This window comes from Microtus pennsylvanicus, chromosome 1 (assembly GCF_037038515.1).
Source record: "Microtus pennsylvanicus isolate mMicPen1 chromosome 1, mMicPen1.hap1, whole genome shotgun sequence".
Taxonomy (NCBI): domain Eukaryota; kingdom Metazoa; phylum Chordata; class Mammalia; order Rodentia; family Cricetidae; genus Microtus; species Microtus pennsylvanicus.
In genome coordinates, this window is record NC_134579.1 from 136,045,026 (window position 1) to 136,063,803 (window position 18,778).

The 18,778-nt window shown below is 51.3% G+C and overlaps 1 protein-coding gene across 1 annotated transcript; it reads right to left on the minus strand.

Annotated features, from left to right (window-relative positions):
• Nucleotides 1-7,557: 7,557 nt before the first annotated feature.
• Lgals4 (galectin 4) lies at nucleotides 7,558-17,308 on the minus strand. The gene is made up of 10 exons (XM_075986873.1): nucleotides 17,152-17,308; nucleotides 16,846-16,934; nucleotides 15,197-15,401; nucleotides 12,037-12,180; nucleotides 9,020-9,046; nucleotides 8,853-8,891; nucleotides 8,538-8,567; nucleotides 8,194-8,282; nucleotides 7,897-8,059; nucleotides 7,558-7,775 (listed from the first exon to the last, which is right to left on the minus strand). The coding sequence occupies exons 1-10, from the start codon at nucleotides 17,194-17,196 to the stop codon at nucleotides 7,629-7,631; spliced, it is 978 nt and encodes a 325-aa protein (XP_075842988.1). The 5' UTR covers nucleotides 17,197-17,308; the 3' UTR covers nucleotides 7,558-7,628.
• Between the last annotated feature and the right edge of the window lie 1,470 nt (nucleotides 17,309-18,778).

The window sequence follows — 18,778 nt, forward strand, 5'->3', positions numbered from 1 at the left end:
GAAGGAAAGAAGGAAGAAGGGAGGGAGGGAGGAAAGGAGGAAGGAAGGGAGGGAGAGAGAGAGAGAAAGAGAGAGAGAGAGAGAAACCCAACAAGCAGAGAGAAGGCTTCCAGTTCAGTTCCAGCCTGATTTCTCAATATCCTTCAGACCCAGTGTGTGGTGTCTTCAGCAACAGGAATTTGCCATCTAGTTATGGCATGTAAGTAACATTAGTATCAATGGTCTTAATGGTTCGTGGGTCTTCTATGTCAGGAGCCAATTTCCTCCTAAAATCATTACAGGAACCATCACCCTGGGGAGTCTGCAGAGAACCCCACACCCCTAATTGTGTTAAGAATGGTTCTATTGACAGAGCCTACCCCACACCCAAATTGGCTGTTAATGAGAGCTATCTGTTAGCGGAACCCACCCCCCATTCCAAACTATCTAAAGAACTAGGTGTGTCATCTCCTAGTTGTGACTTCCTGGCCTAGGTGACCTGACCGAAGGTAACCTGCTGCCTACGTGACCAACGAGGACCATGTGACCAACGTGAACCACGCGGCAAGAGCCCAGAACCCTGTGCCCATCCCCCAACTCCTTACCCTATAAAAGGTTGTATCTCGTCCCTAATAAACGGAGGCTCTGACAAACTTTGCATGGCCTTCTTCCTGTCTCCTAGCCCATATCTTCCAGGTAGTGCCTCTCCGTGACCCTGGAATAACTGAACCGCCAGGCGGGTTACTAACCCTAGACTAAGTAGCCCGCCAAGGCAATCGACAGTGGCGCCCGAACAGGGACGCGGAGCACGGTCAACTATCGGACGACAACGCGCAGTCCCGGGACAACAAGAAGAAAAGAGAAGGTTCTGCGGCTGTAGAACTCGGACAGATCTGCAGGATAAGGTAGGCGCAGGCTCACCGTCGTCCAAAAAGATATGGGACTTTCAAGGGAAGAGAAATTCATATAGGAATTTAATCAATCACTCAGGGAGAGAGGAGTAAGAGTCAAAAACAGAGATTCATGTGTTTGCTTCATGTGTTTCTTTATGTGTTTGCTTGTGGACTCAAAAGGGAGTCCCTCGAGATGCGAGAAGTTAGGGTACAATCCACACAGCTACTCCTGCCAAGCAGGCTGGCTGTTAGGGCTAGAGAGCCTATGTCTTTAACCCCCTGCCATATGGAGCGAAAGCTGACAGGCAGGTTTGCTATACAGGAATCTAGACTCAAAAAGCTGCAGCTTCATTTAGGACAGTAAATATGCTTCTTTTCCATTTTAAAAATCTTGCTTCTTGGTCAAAAATCTTTAGTTTGTAGGTGTATAAGTTTATATCTAAGGTAGATTAATTTCAGTACTGTGTTTCTGTAGGAAAGTTTTAAAATCAAAGATTGTGATATATTCAGAGGATTTTTAGAATTGTTTAGGCTATCCTGAGTTTTTATTTCTTTCGTATAAGGTTGGTGATTGTTCTTTTGAGTTCTATGAAAAGTTTTGCTATAATTTTAATGAACATTTACATTAAATCTGTGAGTTCTGTGAGGAATGTTGCTATAATTTTTAATGGACATTTACACTGAATCTGTAAACTGCTTTCAGTGAAATTGTCATTTTTGCTGTGTTTCTTCTGCTTTCGCAAGAAAGTAGGGGATCTTTCAAGATTTAAAGTTCTTATCCTACAAGTTTTTCCATTTGTACGGCCCGCTCTTGGGTGGGAGTTGTATCGTTTCAGCTTGAGGTCCTTTCCTGCTGCCAGGTGTGGCTTCAAGGTGGAATGCTGAGACTCAGGCCTCAGGCCTCTTAATTAAATTTATCAAGGGCCAGAGTTATACTCTAACAAATGATAATGGTTAAAAATAAAAAACATTTCCGCCTTCATAGGCAGAGATGACAGGACCCAAAACTTCTGTCCTGCTTGCTTGGAATTACTCCAAGATATTTTGTGGTATTCATGGATATTTAAAAGGATAATGTCTCATTTATCCTAGATGTAAAAGAGGTACATCTGGGTTATTTTCAGATTCTAGGCTATGATAAAATGGTTCTGCTATGGGCATGGCTGAGCACATGTCCTTGTGGTTTGGTCAAACATCTTTATATTTAGGCCCAAAAGGGGTATTGCTAAGTTTTGAGGTAGATATTTGCCTAATTTTAAAAAAAATAGACAAAATGAGGGTCCCTCAATGCTGGGGAGACTCTCACTTGGGTCTCTGGATGGCAAGGGCCCGGAGACCATCCTTGCTGAGGTCGCACACGTGGCCTTGGTTGGTGGGGGAGGAGTTCGACCCCCAATGACCAGGAGAAAGAATTTTTTGAGGAAAGGGGCCACAGCCCAGTGGTCCGGGAGGGTCATAAATTCCAAAAATCCTGTGGTGGTCTCTGAAGGACAGCTCCCTGCCTCTCGGGACCACTCCCAATAATCCGCTAGTTCCTAAAACTACTGTGATAATTGCAGCTGAAAAACCTGTTTTTCCGAGGTCAATGCTTTGTCTTCAGCTGGTTCCTAGGGCTGAAGCGGCTAGCCCTGGATTTTTGGTTCTTCTCTTCCTGCTGGGAGAGTCTGGTTTATCCAGGATTTTCAATACTAGGTATGATCCAAAAGTGGCTGTGCCAGTATGCACTTCCAGCACCAGTTTACACTTCCAGCAATAAAAGTTTTTTCTTTACCCACATTTTCTTAAGCATAAATTGTTAACAATAATTTTTAATCTTGGTCATTTCTACAAGGATAAGATAAAATCTCGGAGTTTTAGTTTGCATTTCTCTGAGGACTAAAGGATGTTATGTTTGAAAGTTTTTTGAGTGTCTCTCAGTCATTTTTAAGTTCGTCTGTTGAGAGTTTTCAGTTTAGGTCTATAACAAATATTATTGCTATAATTCACACAACTGTATTTTGCTAATGTTATAGCAAAAAAATCCCTTAAAGGATTTTATGCTAAATTTTACAAATGGCTTTTCCAATGGAAGAGCTGCATATATGGCTAATAAAAAAAAAAAAATGTGGAGCGTAACAAGGCTCCTTGAAAGCAACTCATAAAAGGTTGCAAGCAGATCCTAACGCAAACGGATCTGGCGTGATAACACCAAGCTGACCTTTGCTAAGGCAAGGTGGAAAAGCCCTTGCAATGCATTATGAAAAAACCCGACCTATTTATATTTGGGGTCGAGGATATGTTTATGCTTTTTTCACAGAAAGAAAATAAAAGCTGGATCTGATGCTGTCGAGGCTGCGGACATCCCACAGAGGAGTTCCAGAGGAGACTGGGGAGAGGTCCTTGGTCCTGCCTTTCCTGCCCCCAAGGAGAGGAGTGACTGATAACACAACCTGCTACACCACTCTGCAGGGTGTCAATTCTGCCCCTAGAGAGTCCAGGGAGACCCGCCTGAGATGAGTGCCAGGATGTGCTGCTTCAGATAGCTGACTCCAGCTCACCTCACTCAGGAATCCTCTGATGCGGACTAAACATCAGACAGTTTTAATCTTTGGGACACAAAACTCATTTTAATTAAAATATTAACCTCTCTTCACTTAAGAAGGGGGAAGATTAGGGTTCCTGTCACTGTTGCTCAGAGACTGGAACTGGTGATATTTGGTAACAACAATGTATGTCATTGTGATCTTACTACAATTGACCTAATGATATTTATAACTGCTTATAGACGTTGGGAAAAGTTTGACACACGCTGTAAAGTGTTTGGGTTTAATGCATATGTTAAAAAATTTAGATTTAGATCCCTTTTATACTGCCCTAATTGTTGGCAGGCAGCACTCATAATCTTATTGTGGAGTAGGCATTTAGGAAGGAGGATACCTAAGGCCAGATAAAAAGGTGAATACTGGGTTTGGAAAATGCCCTTTCTTCTTGTCTGGAAATGGAGTTATTGGTGCCCAAAATTATATCATTATATTTTGTTTGAGGAGCTCCTCACAGCCTTTTCATTAGTGATAGACACAGGGGCCCAATGACGGGAGTTAGTGTGGATCCTCGCCTGAACAGCACACCATACAGAGGCTGTACTGGCCGGCTCAACATGGCATGGTGCCAGGCACGAGGAGTGCCCTCCACATAGCCTAAGACAGGGTGACCTGTGATCTGTTTACTTTAAATCTCACTAGATACCTTTCATTTGAGGAGCTCCAAGGACGGGTGACTTGTGGCAGGAAATCCCCCAACCTAAGACAGGATACTGGGAATCCTAAGACGGGTAAGGGGGATAAAGACCTGGTCCCCACTAGACCTAAGAATCATAAGGCACCCCTCTGTTCCCAGGAGAGGTAAATTGCTTCACCATTCGAGAGGAGGGTCTCTCCTTGTCCAAGTCCCTTCTCCTTTAGATCTGACACCATGGTTGGACTCTGACCTGATGCCCTTCACTTAATAGCTGCCTGTCTTTATAAAAGAAAGGGGGATCTGTCAGGAGCCAATTTCCTCCTAAAATCATTACAGGAACCATCACCCTGGGGAGTCTGCAGAGAACCCCACACCCCTAATTGTGTTAAGAATGGTTCTATTGACAGAGCCTACCCCACACCCAAATTGGCTGTTAATGAGAGCTATCTGTTAGCGGAACCCACCCCCCATTCCAAACTATCTAAAGAACTAGGTGTGTCATCTCCTAGTTGTGACTTCCTGGCCTAGGTGACCTGACCGAAGGTAACCTGCTGCCTACGTGACCAACGAGGACCATGTGACCAACGTGAACCACGCGGCAAGAGCCCAGAACCCTGTGCCCATCCCCCAACTCCTTACCCTATAAAAGGTTGTATCTCGTCCCTAATAAACGGAGGCTCTGACAAACTTTGCATGGCCTTCTTCCTGTCTCCTAGCCCATATCTTCCAGGTAGTGCCTCTCCGTGACCCTGGAATAACTGAACCGCCAGGCGGGTTACTAACCCTAGACTAAGTAGCCCGCCAAGGCAATCAACACTTCTAGGGCCTCTCTGGTGGTCTGAATAAAAAATGAGCCCCATGGACTCATATATTTGAATGCTTAGTCACCAATAAATGGCACTATTTGGAAGGATTTGAAGAATTAAGAGTGTCACTTTGTTGGAGGAAGTGTGTCCCTGGGGGCGGGCTTTGGGGTTTCCGAATGTAGTTCCCAACTACTGCCTCAGCACCTTCCTGCTTGTGACACGCTTCCCGCTGTGCTGAGAACAGATGAAACTGTAAGCAAGCTTCCAATAAAATGCTTTCTCTCTTAATAGTCGCCTTGGTCACGGTGTCTCTATACAGCAAGAGAAGAGTGACGGAGACAGTCTCCTTGGCCAGCAACTCATACAGAGGAAGTTTACCTCCAGCAATCTTAGGACTCCTAGAAGTTCCCTCCCAATCCTGCAGGATTAAACCCTTTAATTGTTGTCTCACAACCCTATAGAGTCCTTTTATAAACTTGTAAAACATTCTAGTTCAGCCATGATGATAATGGACTGAACCTCTGAACTGTAAGCAAGCTGCCACAATTAAATGTTTCCTTTATAAGAGTTGCCATGGTCATGGTGTCTCTTCACAGAAGACACATACATACATACATACACACACACCACACATACATACTCAAAGACACATGCACATGTGCATACACATGCACACACACTCATACACACACACATCTATACCAGGTGAGTGTGCCTGTAATTCCAGCACGTGAGAGTGAGGAGGATTGTTGAACCCCCTAAGTATGTCTTGGCTGCTTAGCAAGTTCTAGGCCTGGGCTACATAGATGACCCTGTCTCAAATAAGAAGGAGGAGGAAGACAGGAAGGGAAGAAGGAGTGGCGGGTGGATGAAAGTTGAATATAAAGAGGGTTGAGTGGATAGATGTTAGATGTTTTTCCTTTGTGAGTGAGTGTGTGTGTGTAATTTATTTATGATGTTAGGTGTTGGTGCATGGAAAGAATGACAGCTGGGAGGCGAATACAGGATCGGAGGAGAATGGATGGATAAGAAAGCAGCTGGGGAGATGGAGCTAGGTGGACAGGTTGGGAATGAAAGCTTGGCCATTTAGAAAGTTAGAGAGGTGAATAGGTAGGTATGTGTCTGGATGGATGGATGGATGGATGGATGGGTGGGTGGGTAGGTGGATGGGTGGGTAGGTGGATGGGTGGATGGGTGGGTGGATTGGTAGGTGGGTGGGAAGGTGGATAGGTGGATGGGCGGGTGGGTAGGTGGGTGGGTGGATGGACTTATGGTTGCATCATGAATGGAGAGAGAATGATAGACGTTCAGACGGTGTCCTAATTTTATCTCTGCTACTATGATAAAATACCCTGACAAAAGCAACTCAGGAGGGGAGGGTTTCTAAGCTCACAGGCCCAGGAAAGGGAGACAGGAACTCCATCTCGAGGCAGCTGGTCACATCCATAGTCAAGAGCAGAGCAACATTGAAAGCTTGAGCTCACTCCCTCTCCACACAAGCGGTCCAGGATCCCTGCCTAGGGAATGGTGCCGCCTACAGTGGGCTACAGCAATTAACATAATCAAGATAATCCCACAGACAAGGCAAACCCTATGGAGACTCCCTTTGCAGGTTATTGTAGACGGACAGGTGGACAATGAAACCATCACACACTAGCTGGGGAGGCACCAGTGTTCACACAGCACTCAGGAGGGAGGTAGACCTTTTTGAGTTTGAGGCCAGTCTGATACATGTAGTGAGTTTCATGTTGGGGCTACAAAGTGAAAATTCCCCCAAAATTGTAAGATCTGAGCATCACAGGTGGGTAAGTGGGTAGATGGGAAGCCAGACTACATTCCTTGTTCTCCCTCCTTTTCTCCCCCTTCTCCTCCTCTCCTCCCTTCCTCCTTCCCACCCTCCTTTTCTCTTCCTCTCTCTATTCTGAGCTAAGTTCTTACTCTTAGCTCAGGCTAGCCCCAGTGTGACCATGTACTCCTACTGCCTTAGCCTCCTAAGTGCTGGGATTGAAGCAAAATGTTTTCAGAGACAGGGTCTCATTATATAGTCCTACACTATGTAGCACAGGCTAGCCTTGAAGCCCCGCCCTGCTTCAGTCTTCCAAGTGCTGGAGCTACAGACAAGTGTGAGGATACCTAGCTTGGCAATTTGCCTATTTTCCTTCAGTTCCTCCCTTCCTTCCTTTCTTCCTTTTCCTTTCCCTCCCTTCATTTCTGGGATAGGGTCTCATGTAGCATAGGCTAGCTCCTAACATACTTATAACTAAGGATGACCATGAACTTCTGAACTTCATTCCTTTACTTCCTAAGTGGGGATTAGAAGCATGCACCACAAAAAAATAAAAATAACAAATAATAAAAAAAGAAGCATGTACTACCACACCTAGCTTTATGTTTACCCACTACACACGCGTGCACACACACACACACACACACACACACACTGACTGCCTGTTTGCTCATCTGTTATGGATGAATTAAGGCAGTAGATCCTAAGGTTGGAATCCAGAGTGAATGGATTGATACACACTAAGCCAGGGCTTGAGGCAGACCTGTTCTGTTTGTTTTAACGGGAGGGAAGATGAGTAGGTGTGTGGAAGAGGAGGACAGGATGGAAGCCAGGGCCAAGGCAACCATGGGGCAGGTGAATGAATCACACACTCACAGAGATCCCTTAGGCATTTTATTAGGGGCTGAGATGGAACTAGGGGCTTCTTTCCTCTTTCCCAGGTGGAGCTCAGATCTGGACGTAGGACAAGGTGATGTCACCTTTGATCTCCAGCGTGTCTATCCTATGGAATGCTTGGAACCGATGCGAGTAGTCGAAAAGGTGCTGGCCGTTAGCAAACACCTTGAATCGATCGGTGCCGCAACGGATTGAGAGCTGTGGGGGAGGGGAAAGGTAAGGCAGGACCAGCAGAACCCGGATCGGGGGAGGGAAGAGGCAAGGCAGGACCAGCAGGACCCGGGTTTGGGGAGAGCCGGGAGGGGACGCCCAGACTCACGTCAAAGAACTGTCCAGGGACAAAGGGGTTGTAGGCAACCTTCCTCTCCTCGGAGCCCCAGGAGCCGTTCATAAAGCTGTTGCGAACCACGGCCTCACCCATGCGGGGGTTGATGTGGAGAGCTATGTCCCCGGAGGACCCCACCTTGAAGTTGATGATAAAACTGAGGACAGATAAGGTGTCAGATGGGGACCAGCAGCTGAGTCTCCAAGGGAGGAGGTTGGAGGGAGGAGGGATGGGGTCTTGATCTCCGGGCCTGAGGGAGGAGGGGAGATCCCACCCGACCTGTGTGCTTACTTCCTGGCTGTGGGAGGGATATAGCCCTTGACTACGATGGTTCTTCTGGCTGTAAGTCCCCCTTGTAGGGTCCCCACATAAGGCACAGGCTGTAGGAAAAGAACATGGGTTCTCATCCAGTCTCTGACTAGAGAGAGAAGCCAAGAACAGACCACATTTTCACAGAGAGGCAGCATTTTGCCTGTGAATTGTCCCCAACTGTGTCTTGTGTCTTCTGAACCCTGACCGCCAACTGCCTCTACTCTCACCTCTTACCCCCAAACCCCCAGCCCACAAGTATTCCACCCTATCTGGACTTCCCACATTCCCTGCTTGCTCCCCAGAAGGTGGCTGGAACACCATACCGGATTGAAGGTTGGGGGTCCCGCCATGACCTACAAAAGAAGAAAGAAATCTCACTTTACAATATTTGAGGGCTGGAGAGATGGCTCAGAGGGTAAGAGCACTGGCTGCTCTTCCAGAGGTCCTGAGTTCAATTCCCAGCAACCACATGGTGGCTCACAACCACCTGTAATGAGACCTGGTGCCTTCCTTGCAGAAGTACATTGTATGCTTAATAAATAAATCTTTTTTAAAAAATACAATATTTGACAGGTACCTTTTCCCCACCCCAAATTACCTCCATCCCTCCATGTGCCCCCCAAACCCCTCCCACTTACAGGCAGGCTGTTCATCTGTGGAGGGTTGTACCCAGGACCCTACAGGGTGGACAGACAAAAGGCAAGAGTGGTGAGGGGATGTGGGGTCCTTTGACTGCTCCCAAATCTCCTCTGTAGGCAATCCTCCAGTTCTGAAGGTGACTGCCCACCCCTCACCAGGTACTTACAGGGTAAGCCGGCACACCCATAGGTCTCTGTGGGCAGAAGAGGAAAGGAGGCCTTGGTTAGGATCCTTAACTCTAGCTGGAAAGTGTTGAGGAGTACACCTGGGTGCAGGGATATTCCCTGCTGTATTTAGGGACCAGAGCCGCAGAGGCTCTGGGACAGCACCTGGTCAGTTCTATTCTTTGTTCCCCCCTGCACAACCAGTATTAGTCCCTCCAGCCCCAGTCCCCTCATTCACCCTTGCAGGCCCCTAGCCTGGGATCAATTGAGAACGTGGAATTCTGTTTTTTTTTAAATATTTATTTATTTATTATGCATACAATATTCTGTCTGTGTGCAGGCCTGAAGAGGGCACCAGACCTCATTACAGATGGTTGTGAGCCACCATGTGGTTGCTAGGAATTGAACTCAGGACCTTTGGAAGAGCAGGTAATGCTCTTAACCGCTGAGCCATCTCTCCAGCCCCCTATTATTATTTTTTATTTAAATATTAGAACGTGGAATTCTGGAGGCAAAGGGGGCCCTTGGTGCTCCTTTCCAGGCCTGTGATGACCAATGGTCTGTCATCCTCTCTCCAGCCCCCACTGGCTCCTGCTTCACACCCCCAAGCCTGCAGGGGTGAATGAGGGGAGTCCCGGGGGCCAGCCTGAGCTCCTGTCTGCCCGCCTCTCTGCTGTGCTTGTTCACGGTCCTTCCAGTCTGTGGCTTCATCTCTCCGGAGCCCCAGCACTGCACAGGTGGTCGAGCCGCCCAGACCACCTTCCCACCCTCATCACCCTCTTTTCATTGTTGTTGGTTTTCTTTGTTTTGTTTTCAAGACAGGGTTTCTCTGTGGAGCCCTGGCTGTCCTGGAACTCGCTCTGTAGACCAGGCTGGCTTTGAATTCAGAGATCCTCCTGTCTCTGCCTCCCGAGTGCTGGGATTAAGGGCATGAGTCACCACCGCTCAGTTCATCATCCTTATTCTTGCTCTCTCTGTTTTCTCGTCTTTTCAATTAACTCCTATTCTGAAAGCTCTTCAAAATAATCAATCTGTCCACTCACACACACACAAGCACAAACATGAGGGCTCTGCTATGTGGCTCAGGCTGGTCTCCAACCCTCAGTGAACATCCTGCCTATACCTCCTGATGCTGGGATTACAGGCAGGAGTCACCATGCTGGCTGGACTCCATATTTGATGTCGGCTTCTCTCTCTGGGTGATGAACTCATCGCTTTGATTCACTGACTTCTTGAAGAACAGGCTGATCAATTATATTTTTATTTTTAAAAATTTTATGTATTAAAGTTATGTGTATGTGTCTAAGTGCATGTCTGTGCACCATGTGTGCACAGAGCCTGTGTAGGTCAGCAGAGGGTCCAGATCTCCTGGGACTGAACCCAGGTCCTTCTGGTTTTGTTTTTTTGGTGGTGGTGGTGGGGTGGTTTTGGTTTTTTGAGACAGGGTTTCTCTGTAGCTTTGAAACCAGTCCTGGAACTCGCTCTTGTAGACCAGGCTGGCCTCACACTCACAGAGATCCACCTGCCTCTGCCTCCCGAGTGCTGAAACTAAAGGTGTGCGCCACTGCCACCCAGCCCTTCTGGTGTTTTTTTGTTTTTTGTTTTTAAGACAGTCTCACTACATGGCTGTCTTGGAACCACTACTTAGACTAGGCTGGCCTTGAACTCACAGAGACCCGCCAGCCTCTGGCTCTCAAGTGCTAGGATTAAAGGTGTGTTCCACCTTCAACCAGGTGCTGTTGTTCTTCACTGCCACCTCTCCAGCCCCCAGGCTGATAGCTCTGACTTCAGGCTTTTGTTGGTTAATTGGTTGGTGTTGAGAAAGGAACTCAGGAAATCATCCCACACCTTACACTATCTTACTCTAGCTGAGCCAGCCCCTCACTGTGGATTCTAGGTAGATGTTCTACCACTGAGCCACACCCCAGCCCCTCACTGGGGGATTCTAGGCAGGGGCTCTACCACTGAGCCACACCCCAGCCCCTCACTGGGGGATTCTAGGCAGGGGCTCTACCACTGAGCCACACCCCAGCCCCTCACTGGGGGATTCTAGGCAGGGGCTCTACCACTGAGCCACACCCCAGCCCCTCACTGGGGGATTCTAGGCAGGGGCTTTACCACTGAGCCACACCCCAGCCCCTCACTGGGGGATTCTAGGCAGGGGCTCTACCACTGAGCCACACCCCAGCCCCTCACTGGGGGATTCTAGGCAGATGTTCTACCACTGAGCCACACCCCAGCCCCTCACTGGGGGATTCCAGGCAGATGTTCTACCATTAAGCAAACTTCCACCCGAGACTTTTGGTGGTGGCATGCTGCTTATCGCAGTGGGTGTGTCTTGGAGGCTCCTCATAGGCTGTGCACTTGGGTGTGGAGCTTCTAGGACACTGGGACCCATATTTGCTTGGCATTCAGATCTAGCTCTGTTGGCCAATTTCCAAGGTGATTGCACCAAATTACACTCTGAACAGCCATATGGTAGCTGTGCTAGCTGATCCACATGCCTACAAACAGGACACATGGTTTTGTGTTACACACTTTGTTCCATTACAGCCCTGATGGGTATGTGGTGGCAACTCACTGTGGCTTTGTGTTTCCCGGGTGACTAACGTGTTAGGCAATCTGTCCTGGGCTGTTTGCTAGTCCTAAACTCTTTATCTGTTGGTCTTCTCTCATCTCACTTTCTGACCCAGTTTACACACCTCTTCTTCCCCCTGGAAGCCCTTCTTGACGAAGGCAGATTCTTCCTTTGGATGCTCAGAGCACCTTGCTATAACCCCACCCCTGAGACCGACCCTCCACCTGAGCCTCCTTATCTGGATCCTGACCCTCTCTCTATCCCCTCCCCGCCCCACGGTCTTGACCATGGGAGCCACGCCTGCCTGGTTATGTGTCTGTCTTCCTGGTGGACTGTCCTGATCACCACAGGGTTCCTAGGCCCACTCATCAGAGGGACCGGAGCTGGGAACACAGACAGTGTGAGAATGGGCAAGAAGGCAAAGGAAAAGACATCTCATACCGGATACTGGGCTGGGGCGGATTGCTGGCCTCCAAGGAAGTTGATGGACTGAAGTTCCAAGTCTCCATCCACATCCAGATGGGTGACCATCTGTAGAGGCAGTCGGTGCCCATATTCATAGAAGGGATTTCCATTTACCACGACCTGGAGGGCAGAGAGGTGTCAGACATCAGCACCCTGATGCAAGGGACTATAGGAAGGGAGAAATGGGATTGTGTTTATTTAGTTAGTGTATATGCATGTGCATGTGTTCACGTGTGTGCAGGCACACGTGTGTGCAAGTTTATGTGGAGACCAGAGGTCCGCTGTGAGTACTGTACCTCAGAGCCCTGTGCCTTGTTTTTTTGAAACAGGGTCTCTCTCACCAAGCCTGGCAGTTGTCAAGTAGCCTAGGCTGGCTGCCCAGCAAACCCCGAGGATCCTCCTCCTCTGCCTTCCTGGAGCTGGATTATAGGTATGGTTACCACACCGCTCAATATGTGGGTGGTGGGGATGGAAGTGGGGTCCTCCAGCTCGCACAGACAGCACTTTACTGACTGAACCATTTCCCAGCCTCAAGGGAAATTCTCTCCTCTTCCAAGAGACAGGGTTTCTCTATGTAACAGTCCTGGCTGTCCTGAGACTTTGTAGAAGAGGCTGGCCTCGAACTCACAAAGATCCGCCTGCCTGTGCCTCCTTAGTGCTAGGATTAAAGGCATGAAATTTTAAATTAAAACTGGTGGCGGCGCACCCCTTTAATCCCAGCATTTGGGAGGCAGACGCAGGAGGATCTCTGTGAGTTCGAGGCCAGCCTCTTCTACGGACCTAGCTCCAGGACAGCAAGGATATACAGAGAAACTCTATCTTGAGGAAAAAACATACAAACAAACAAAAAAACTTAAAAAGAATTGGAGGATTGGAAAGGTGGCTCAGCAGCTAAAAGCTCTTGGAATTGAGTCTGACAACTTGAATTAGCTCTTAGAACCCACGTCAAAAGTCAGGAGATAGGCATGGTGATTTAAGTCTTTAATCCCAGCACTCATGAGGCAGAGAGGATGGTTCTCTGTGTGTTCAAGGCTGGCCTATTCCATATAGCAAGTTCCAGGAGAGCCAGACCTATAGAGAGAGACCCTGTCTCAAAAAACCGAACTAATGAAATAAAACAGACAAAAAAATAAATAAAGTAAAAGTAAAAAGAAAGCTGGGGCGTGGCTTAGTTATGGAGAAAGCATTTTACACTTGCAGACCAGGCACGAGGAAGCTCTCATTCCATCGGCAGGGAAGACAGAGTGAAAGGGACACAGGGAGAGGGCTGCAGGGAGGGAGGACTGCAGGGAGGGAGGACTGCAGGGAGGGAGGACTGCAGGGAGGGAGGGCTGCAGGGAGGGAGGGCTACAGGGAGGGAGGGCTGCAGGGAGGGAGGGCTGCAGGGAAGGAGGGCTGCAGGGAGGGACGGACACAGGGAGAGGGCTGTGGGGAGGGAGGGCTGCAGGGAGGGGGCTGCAGGGAGGGAGGGACACAGGGAGAGGGCTGCGGGGAGGGAGGGCTGCAGGGAAGGAGGGCTGCAGGGAGGGAGGGCTTCAGGGAGGGGGCTGCAGGGAGGGAGGGCTACAGGGAGTGGGGAGGGACACAGGGAGAGGGCTGCGGGGAGGGAGGGCTGCAGGGAAGGAGGGCTGCAGGGAGGGAGGGCTTCAGGGAGGGGGCTGCAGGGAGGGAGGGCTACAGGGAGTGGGGAGGGACACAGGGAGAGGGCTGCGGGGAGGGAGGGCTGCAGGGAGGGAGCTGCAGGGAGGGAGGGCTGCAGGGAGGGGGCTGCAGGGAGGGGGCTGCAGGGAGGGAGGGCTGCAGGGAGGGAGGGCTTCAGGGAGGAGGCTGCAGGGAGGGAGGACTGCAGGGAGGGGGCTGCAGGGAGGGGGCTGCAGGGAGGGAGGGCTGCAGGGAGGGAGGGCTGCAGGGAGGGAGGGCTGCAGGGAGGGAGAGCTGCAGGGAGGGAGGGCTGCAGGGAGGGGGCTGCAGGGAGGGAGGGCTGCAGGGAGGGGGCTGCAGGGAGGGAGGGCTGCAGGGAGGAAGGGCTGCAGGGAGGGAAGGCTGCAGGGAGGGAAGGCTGAAGGGAGGGAAGGCTGAAGGGAAGGAGGGCTGCAGGGAGGGAGGGCTGCAGGGAGGGAAGGCTGCAGGGAGGGAGGGCTGCAGGGAGGGAAGGCTGCAGAGAGGGAGGGCTGCAGGGAGGGGGCTGCAGGGAGGGAGGGCTGCAGGGAGGGAGGGCTGCAAGGAGGAAGGGCTGCAGGGAGGGAAGGCTGCAGGGAGGGAAGGCTGAAGGGAGGGAAGGCTGAAGGGAGGGAAGGCTGAAGGGAGGGAGGGCTGCAGGGAGGGAGGGCTGCAGGGAGGGAAGGCTGCAGGGAGGGAAGGCTGAAGGGAGGGAAGGCTACAGAGAGGGAGGGCTGCAGGGAGGGAGGGCTGCAGGGAGGGGGCTGCAGGGAGGGAGGGCTGCAGGGAGGGAGGGCTGCAGGGAGGGAGGGCTGCAGGGAGGAAGGGCTGCAGGGAGGGGGCTGCAGGGAGGGAGGGCTGCAGGGAGGGAAGACTGAAGGGAGGGAAGGCTGCAGGGAGGGAAGGCTGCAGGGAGGGAGGGCTGCAGGGAGGGAAGGCTGCAGGGAGGGAGGGCTGCAGGGAGGGAGGGCTGCAGGGAGGGGGCTGCAGGGAGGGAGGGCTGCAGGGAGGGGGCTGCAGGGAGGGGGCTGCAGGGAGGGAGGGCTGCAGGGAGGGAGGGCTGCAGGGAGGGAGGGCTGCAGGGAGGAAGGGCTGCAGGGAGGGGGCTGCAGGGAGGGAGGGCTGCAGGGAGGGAGGGCTGCAGGGAGGGAGGGCTGCAGGGAGGAAGGGCTGCAGGGAGGGGGCTGCAGGGAGGGAGGGCTGCAGGGAGGGAAGACTGAAGGGAGGGAAGGCTGCAGGGAGGGAAGGCTGCAGGGAGGGAGGGCTGCAGGGAGGGAAGGCTGCAGGGAGGGAGGGCTGCAGGGAGGGAGGGCTGCAGGGAGGGGGCTGCAGGGAGGGAGGGCTGCAGGGAGGGGGCTGCAGGGAGGGAGGGCTGCAGGGAGGGAGGGCTACAGGAAGGAGCTGCAGGGAGAGAAGCTGCAGGGATGGGGGATGCAGGGAAGGAAATTGAATGGAGGGAGGCTGCAGGGAGCCAGACCTTGAAGTGCTCAGGCATGACCATGAACACCAGCTCGAAGTGGCTGCCCCTCTGGAAAGGCATGCTCTTCTTCTTCTCCTCTGAGCCCCACCGTCCGCTCTGCTTCGTGTTGAAGACCACCTTGTCCCAGCCGTCAAAGCGGGGGTTGAAGTGAAAAGCGATGTCTGCCCCCTCATCCTGCCCCACAGAGAAGTTCACATGAAACCTGGTGGCATAGAAAGAGCTTGTTCAGTGTCTGCCTGCCCGTGCAAGGGGCTTTCTGTAAGAAGTTCTGGGGACACCCTGCCTGGGCCCTGGCACCGTTGACCCAGATTACAGGCAGGAAAGGATCCTGAGTTCCATATGCAGTCTCAGGCCCCCTCTCCTCTCTGCTTCTCTTTCGCATCTCCCTAGAGTGTCCTCAGAGATAAGGGTGAGTCAGACTCTTTCTTTTATATTTTTTTCCTTTTGGGGGGCTGGTGGAGTGATGAAAGTCGGGGCTCACTCTGTAGTCCAGGCTGGTGTCTAAATGGTGGTCTTCCTGCCTCAGCCTGCAGAGTGCTGGGATCACCGGCGTGCACCATCTGAGGGCAAGAACCTTTGTCCTCATCGGGACTCTGCTCCAGCATGCGCGGCTATTTAATAAGGAAGGAATGCCAGATAAAGAAGGAAGAATTGGGGGGCTGGAGAATCGTCTTAGCCGGTGCTTGCTGTGCAAGCATGACGAACCCAGGGAAAGCCGGGCCTCACGCTCACTGACCAGCCTAGCGAACAGGCTCTGGGGCCCAGTGAGAGAGTCTGTCTCAAAAAACAAGGTCGATCCCAGGGAGGCAGAGGTGGGCAAATCTCCGCAAGAGGCCAGCCTGGTCTACATAGCAAGTTCCAGGCTAGCCAGGGCTACTTAGTGAGGCACTGTCTCAGAAACACAGAACAAAGCACAGATGTGACTGAGGGGGCACCTGGAGTTGACTCCGGCCTCCACCTGCACACACACATATGGATACACACATACACAAAGGTGGGTGGTGCCTGAAAAAGACACTTCAGGCTTACCTCTGGCCGATACACACACATGCAGGCATGCACACACACACACACACTAAAAATGATAAGGAAACAACATGGGGAACGTAGTTCAATAATAATTTCCACATTGAAGCATGGCAACAGTCAAGCCTTAGTGGACTTGCTCTTTTGTACCTTGAAACCTAGCAATCAGTGCATTTTACAGATGGAAAGTTGAAGGACAGAGATGCCCAGTAGCTCAGTAGCTCTCTGAGTCACACAATGGCTGAGTGCCCCCATTCCCCGGCGGGGGAGAGGAAGTGATTTTAGGCTCTGGGCTTGTGATCTGAATTCATTTTCTCAATCTGTCACTTCAGGGTATTATCCCTTGGTGACCCCTTCCTGACCTCTCTTGACCAATCTTGATAGGACCCACTCAGTCCCTTCTACCGGGCCCCCATCGTTTCCTTCCTTCCTCTACCTCTTAATTGGGGCCTCCCTGCTTATTTCTGTCCCCACAAGCCCTTTGTACCCCATAAGCAGCCAGAGGGACCCTGTGAGCACCAGACTCCCAGCATGCTCCAAACTGTGCCAGGCACCTGAGTTAGGGACAGGAGAAAGCCTCTCCCTGGGGTGGGCAGGGACGGGGTGGGGGGCTGTCTCACCGTTTCATCTTCTCTTTGGCTACTCCTTGGATGTAAATAGACATTCCAACACTGAGGCCACCCGGAATGGGCCTCTTGTAGGGCAGGGTCTGTAGAAGGGTCAGTTGAAGAACCTCAGAGGCTGCCTGCCTGTCACAGCCCTTCCCCCTCACCCCAAACACCCCCAGTCCCTTAAGCACGGGAGATGAAATTAGGGCTGAGAGGCTGGGGACATGGTTCAGAAGAATACTTCCTCGGTACAGCAAAGGGGGAAAAGGAAAACGGGGTTTGGGGAAGACAAGGTGTGGGCTCAGGTGGGCATCTCACCGGATTGTAGGTGGGCTGGTATCCCGGCGCTGGGACAAAGGCCATCTTGAGAGTCTGAGCTGATAGCTTGTCCTGAGAGAAGTGAGGGGCAGTGGAATGGTGGCAGGTCGCAGGTGGCCCTTATACTAGAGGGAGTGGCTGTCAGGGGAGAGGTCATGAAGTCTCTCCGGTGGGGATCACTAGGACACACCCTAGCCTCCCATGCTGGCAGGGATGCTAACCCTCAGAGGTGCCCCATGAGGAGGAAGTATTCCTGGACTTCGACCTTACAGGGCTTTATCAGAACAATAAAACCTTGCCTTGAGAACTGTTGGCAGAGGGAGGGGATGATCTGGTGGGCAGGGCAGGGGCTGGGCCACGGGAGTATGAGGACAGGTGGCCAGTAGAAGCAAGCCACAATGAAGGGGAATGCCTTGCACCTCCTGACCCCACATACTCTAGGACAGGGGCTTAGCGCACACAGCTGGGGCCACAGGTTCTGAGGTCCAGTTCTACCATTGCCCCTTTCCGGCTATCTGGAGCCAGCACCTCACTCTCGGCTTGCCCATCTGTAAAGTGGAGGAAACGATAGTGTCCACTGACAAGCCCTTGGAACGAATAGCAGACCGCGGATGTACTGAGGACTCGGACTATAACTCCAGCACGTGGAAGGTGGAGGCAGGAGAATTGCTGCAAGTTTGAGGTTAGCTTAGTTGGATTAGGAAATCCCGAGGCTCATATCCAGCACTACAGGAAGAGTGCCAGGATCCCAGCAACCAGGACCAGAAAGTCCCAGGGGGTCAAGGTCATCCTCCACCACACAGGGAACTTAAGGCAAGTCTGGGTTACAGGAGATCCTATCCCAAACAAATGAAATCCGGCAGCAAAGCCAAGTGTGGTGTCTATAATCCTAGCATTTGGGAAGCAGAGGCAGGAAAATTACTTGCAAGCTCAGGGGCAGCCTGGTCTGTAGAACAAGACTCTACCTAAAAAAAAAAAGAAAAGAAAAGAAAAAGATCTGTGTATGACTGGGCATGGTGGCACGTGCCTTTAATCCAGGACTCAGGAGGCAGAGGCAGGTGAATCTATATAAATTAGAGGAGAATCTGGTCTATAAGTGGGTTCCATGTGAAAATCACATGACCTGGGTTAGAGTCCCAGCATCCACATGGTGGCTCACAACCATCTGTAACTTCAGTTCCAGGGATCCAGCACCCTTTCCTGGCACCCGTGTCTGACACATGCATGTGCTGCATACACACAGGAAAACACCCACACATAAAATAAAATTAAGAAGCCAAAACCAAGTCGGGCATGGGTACTGCATGCCTTGAATCCCAGCACTCAGGAGGCAGAGGCAGGAGGATCTCTGAGTTCGAGGCCAGCCTGGTCTACAGAGTGTTCCTGGACAGCCAAGGCTACATCCTGTTTTGGCGGGGGGGGGGGGGGGGACCCACCACCAACAATTTAAAAAGGTTGAGGAGTCCTGAGGAATACCACCAAAGGTTGGGGCACACATGTAGGGATTCAAACAAAACCCAAAGTAAAATTAAAATAGAAATAAAGAGTAAAGGAGGGCTGGGGCTAGAGCTCAGAGGTGAACACTTGCTTGGCGTGTGTGGGGCCCTGAGTTCCAGTGCCAGCAACA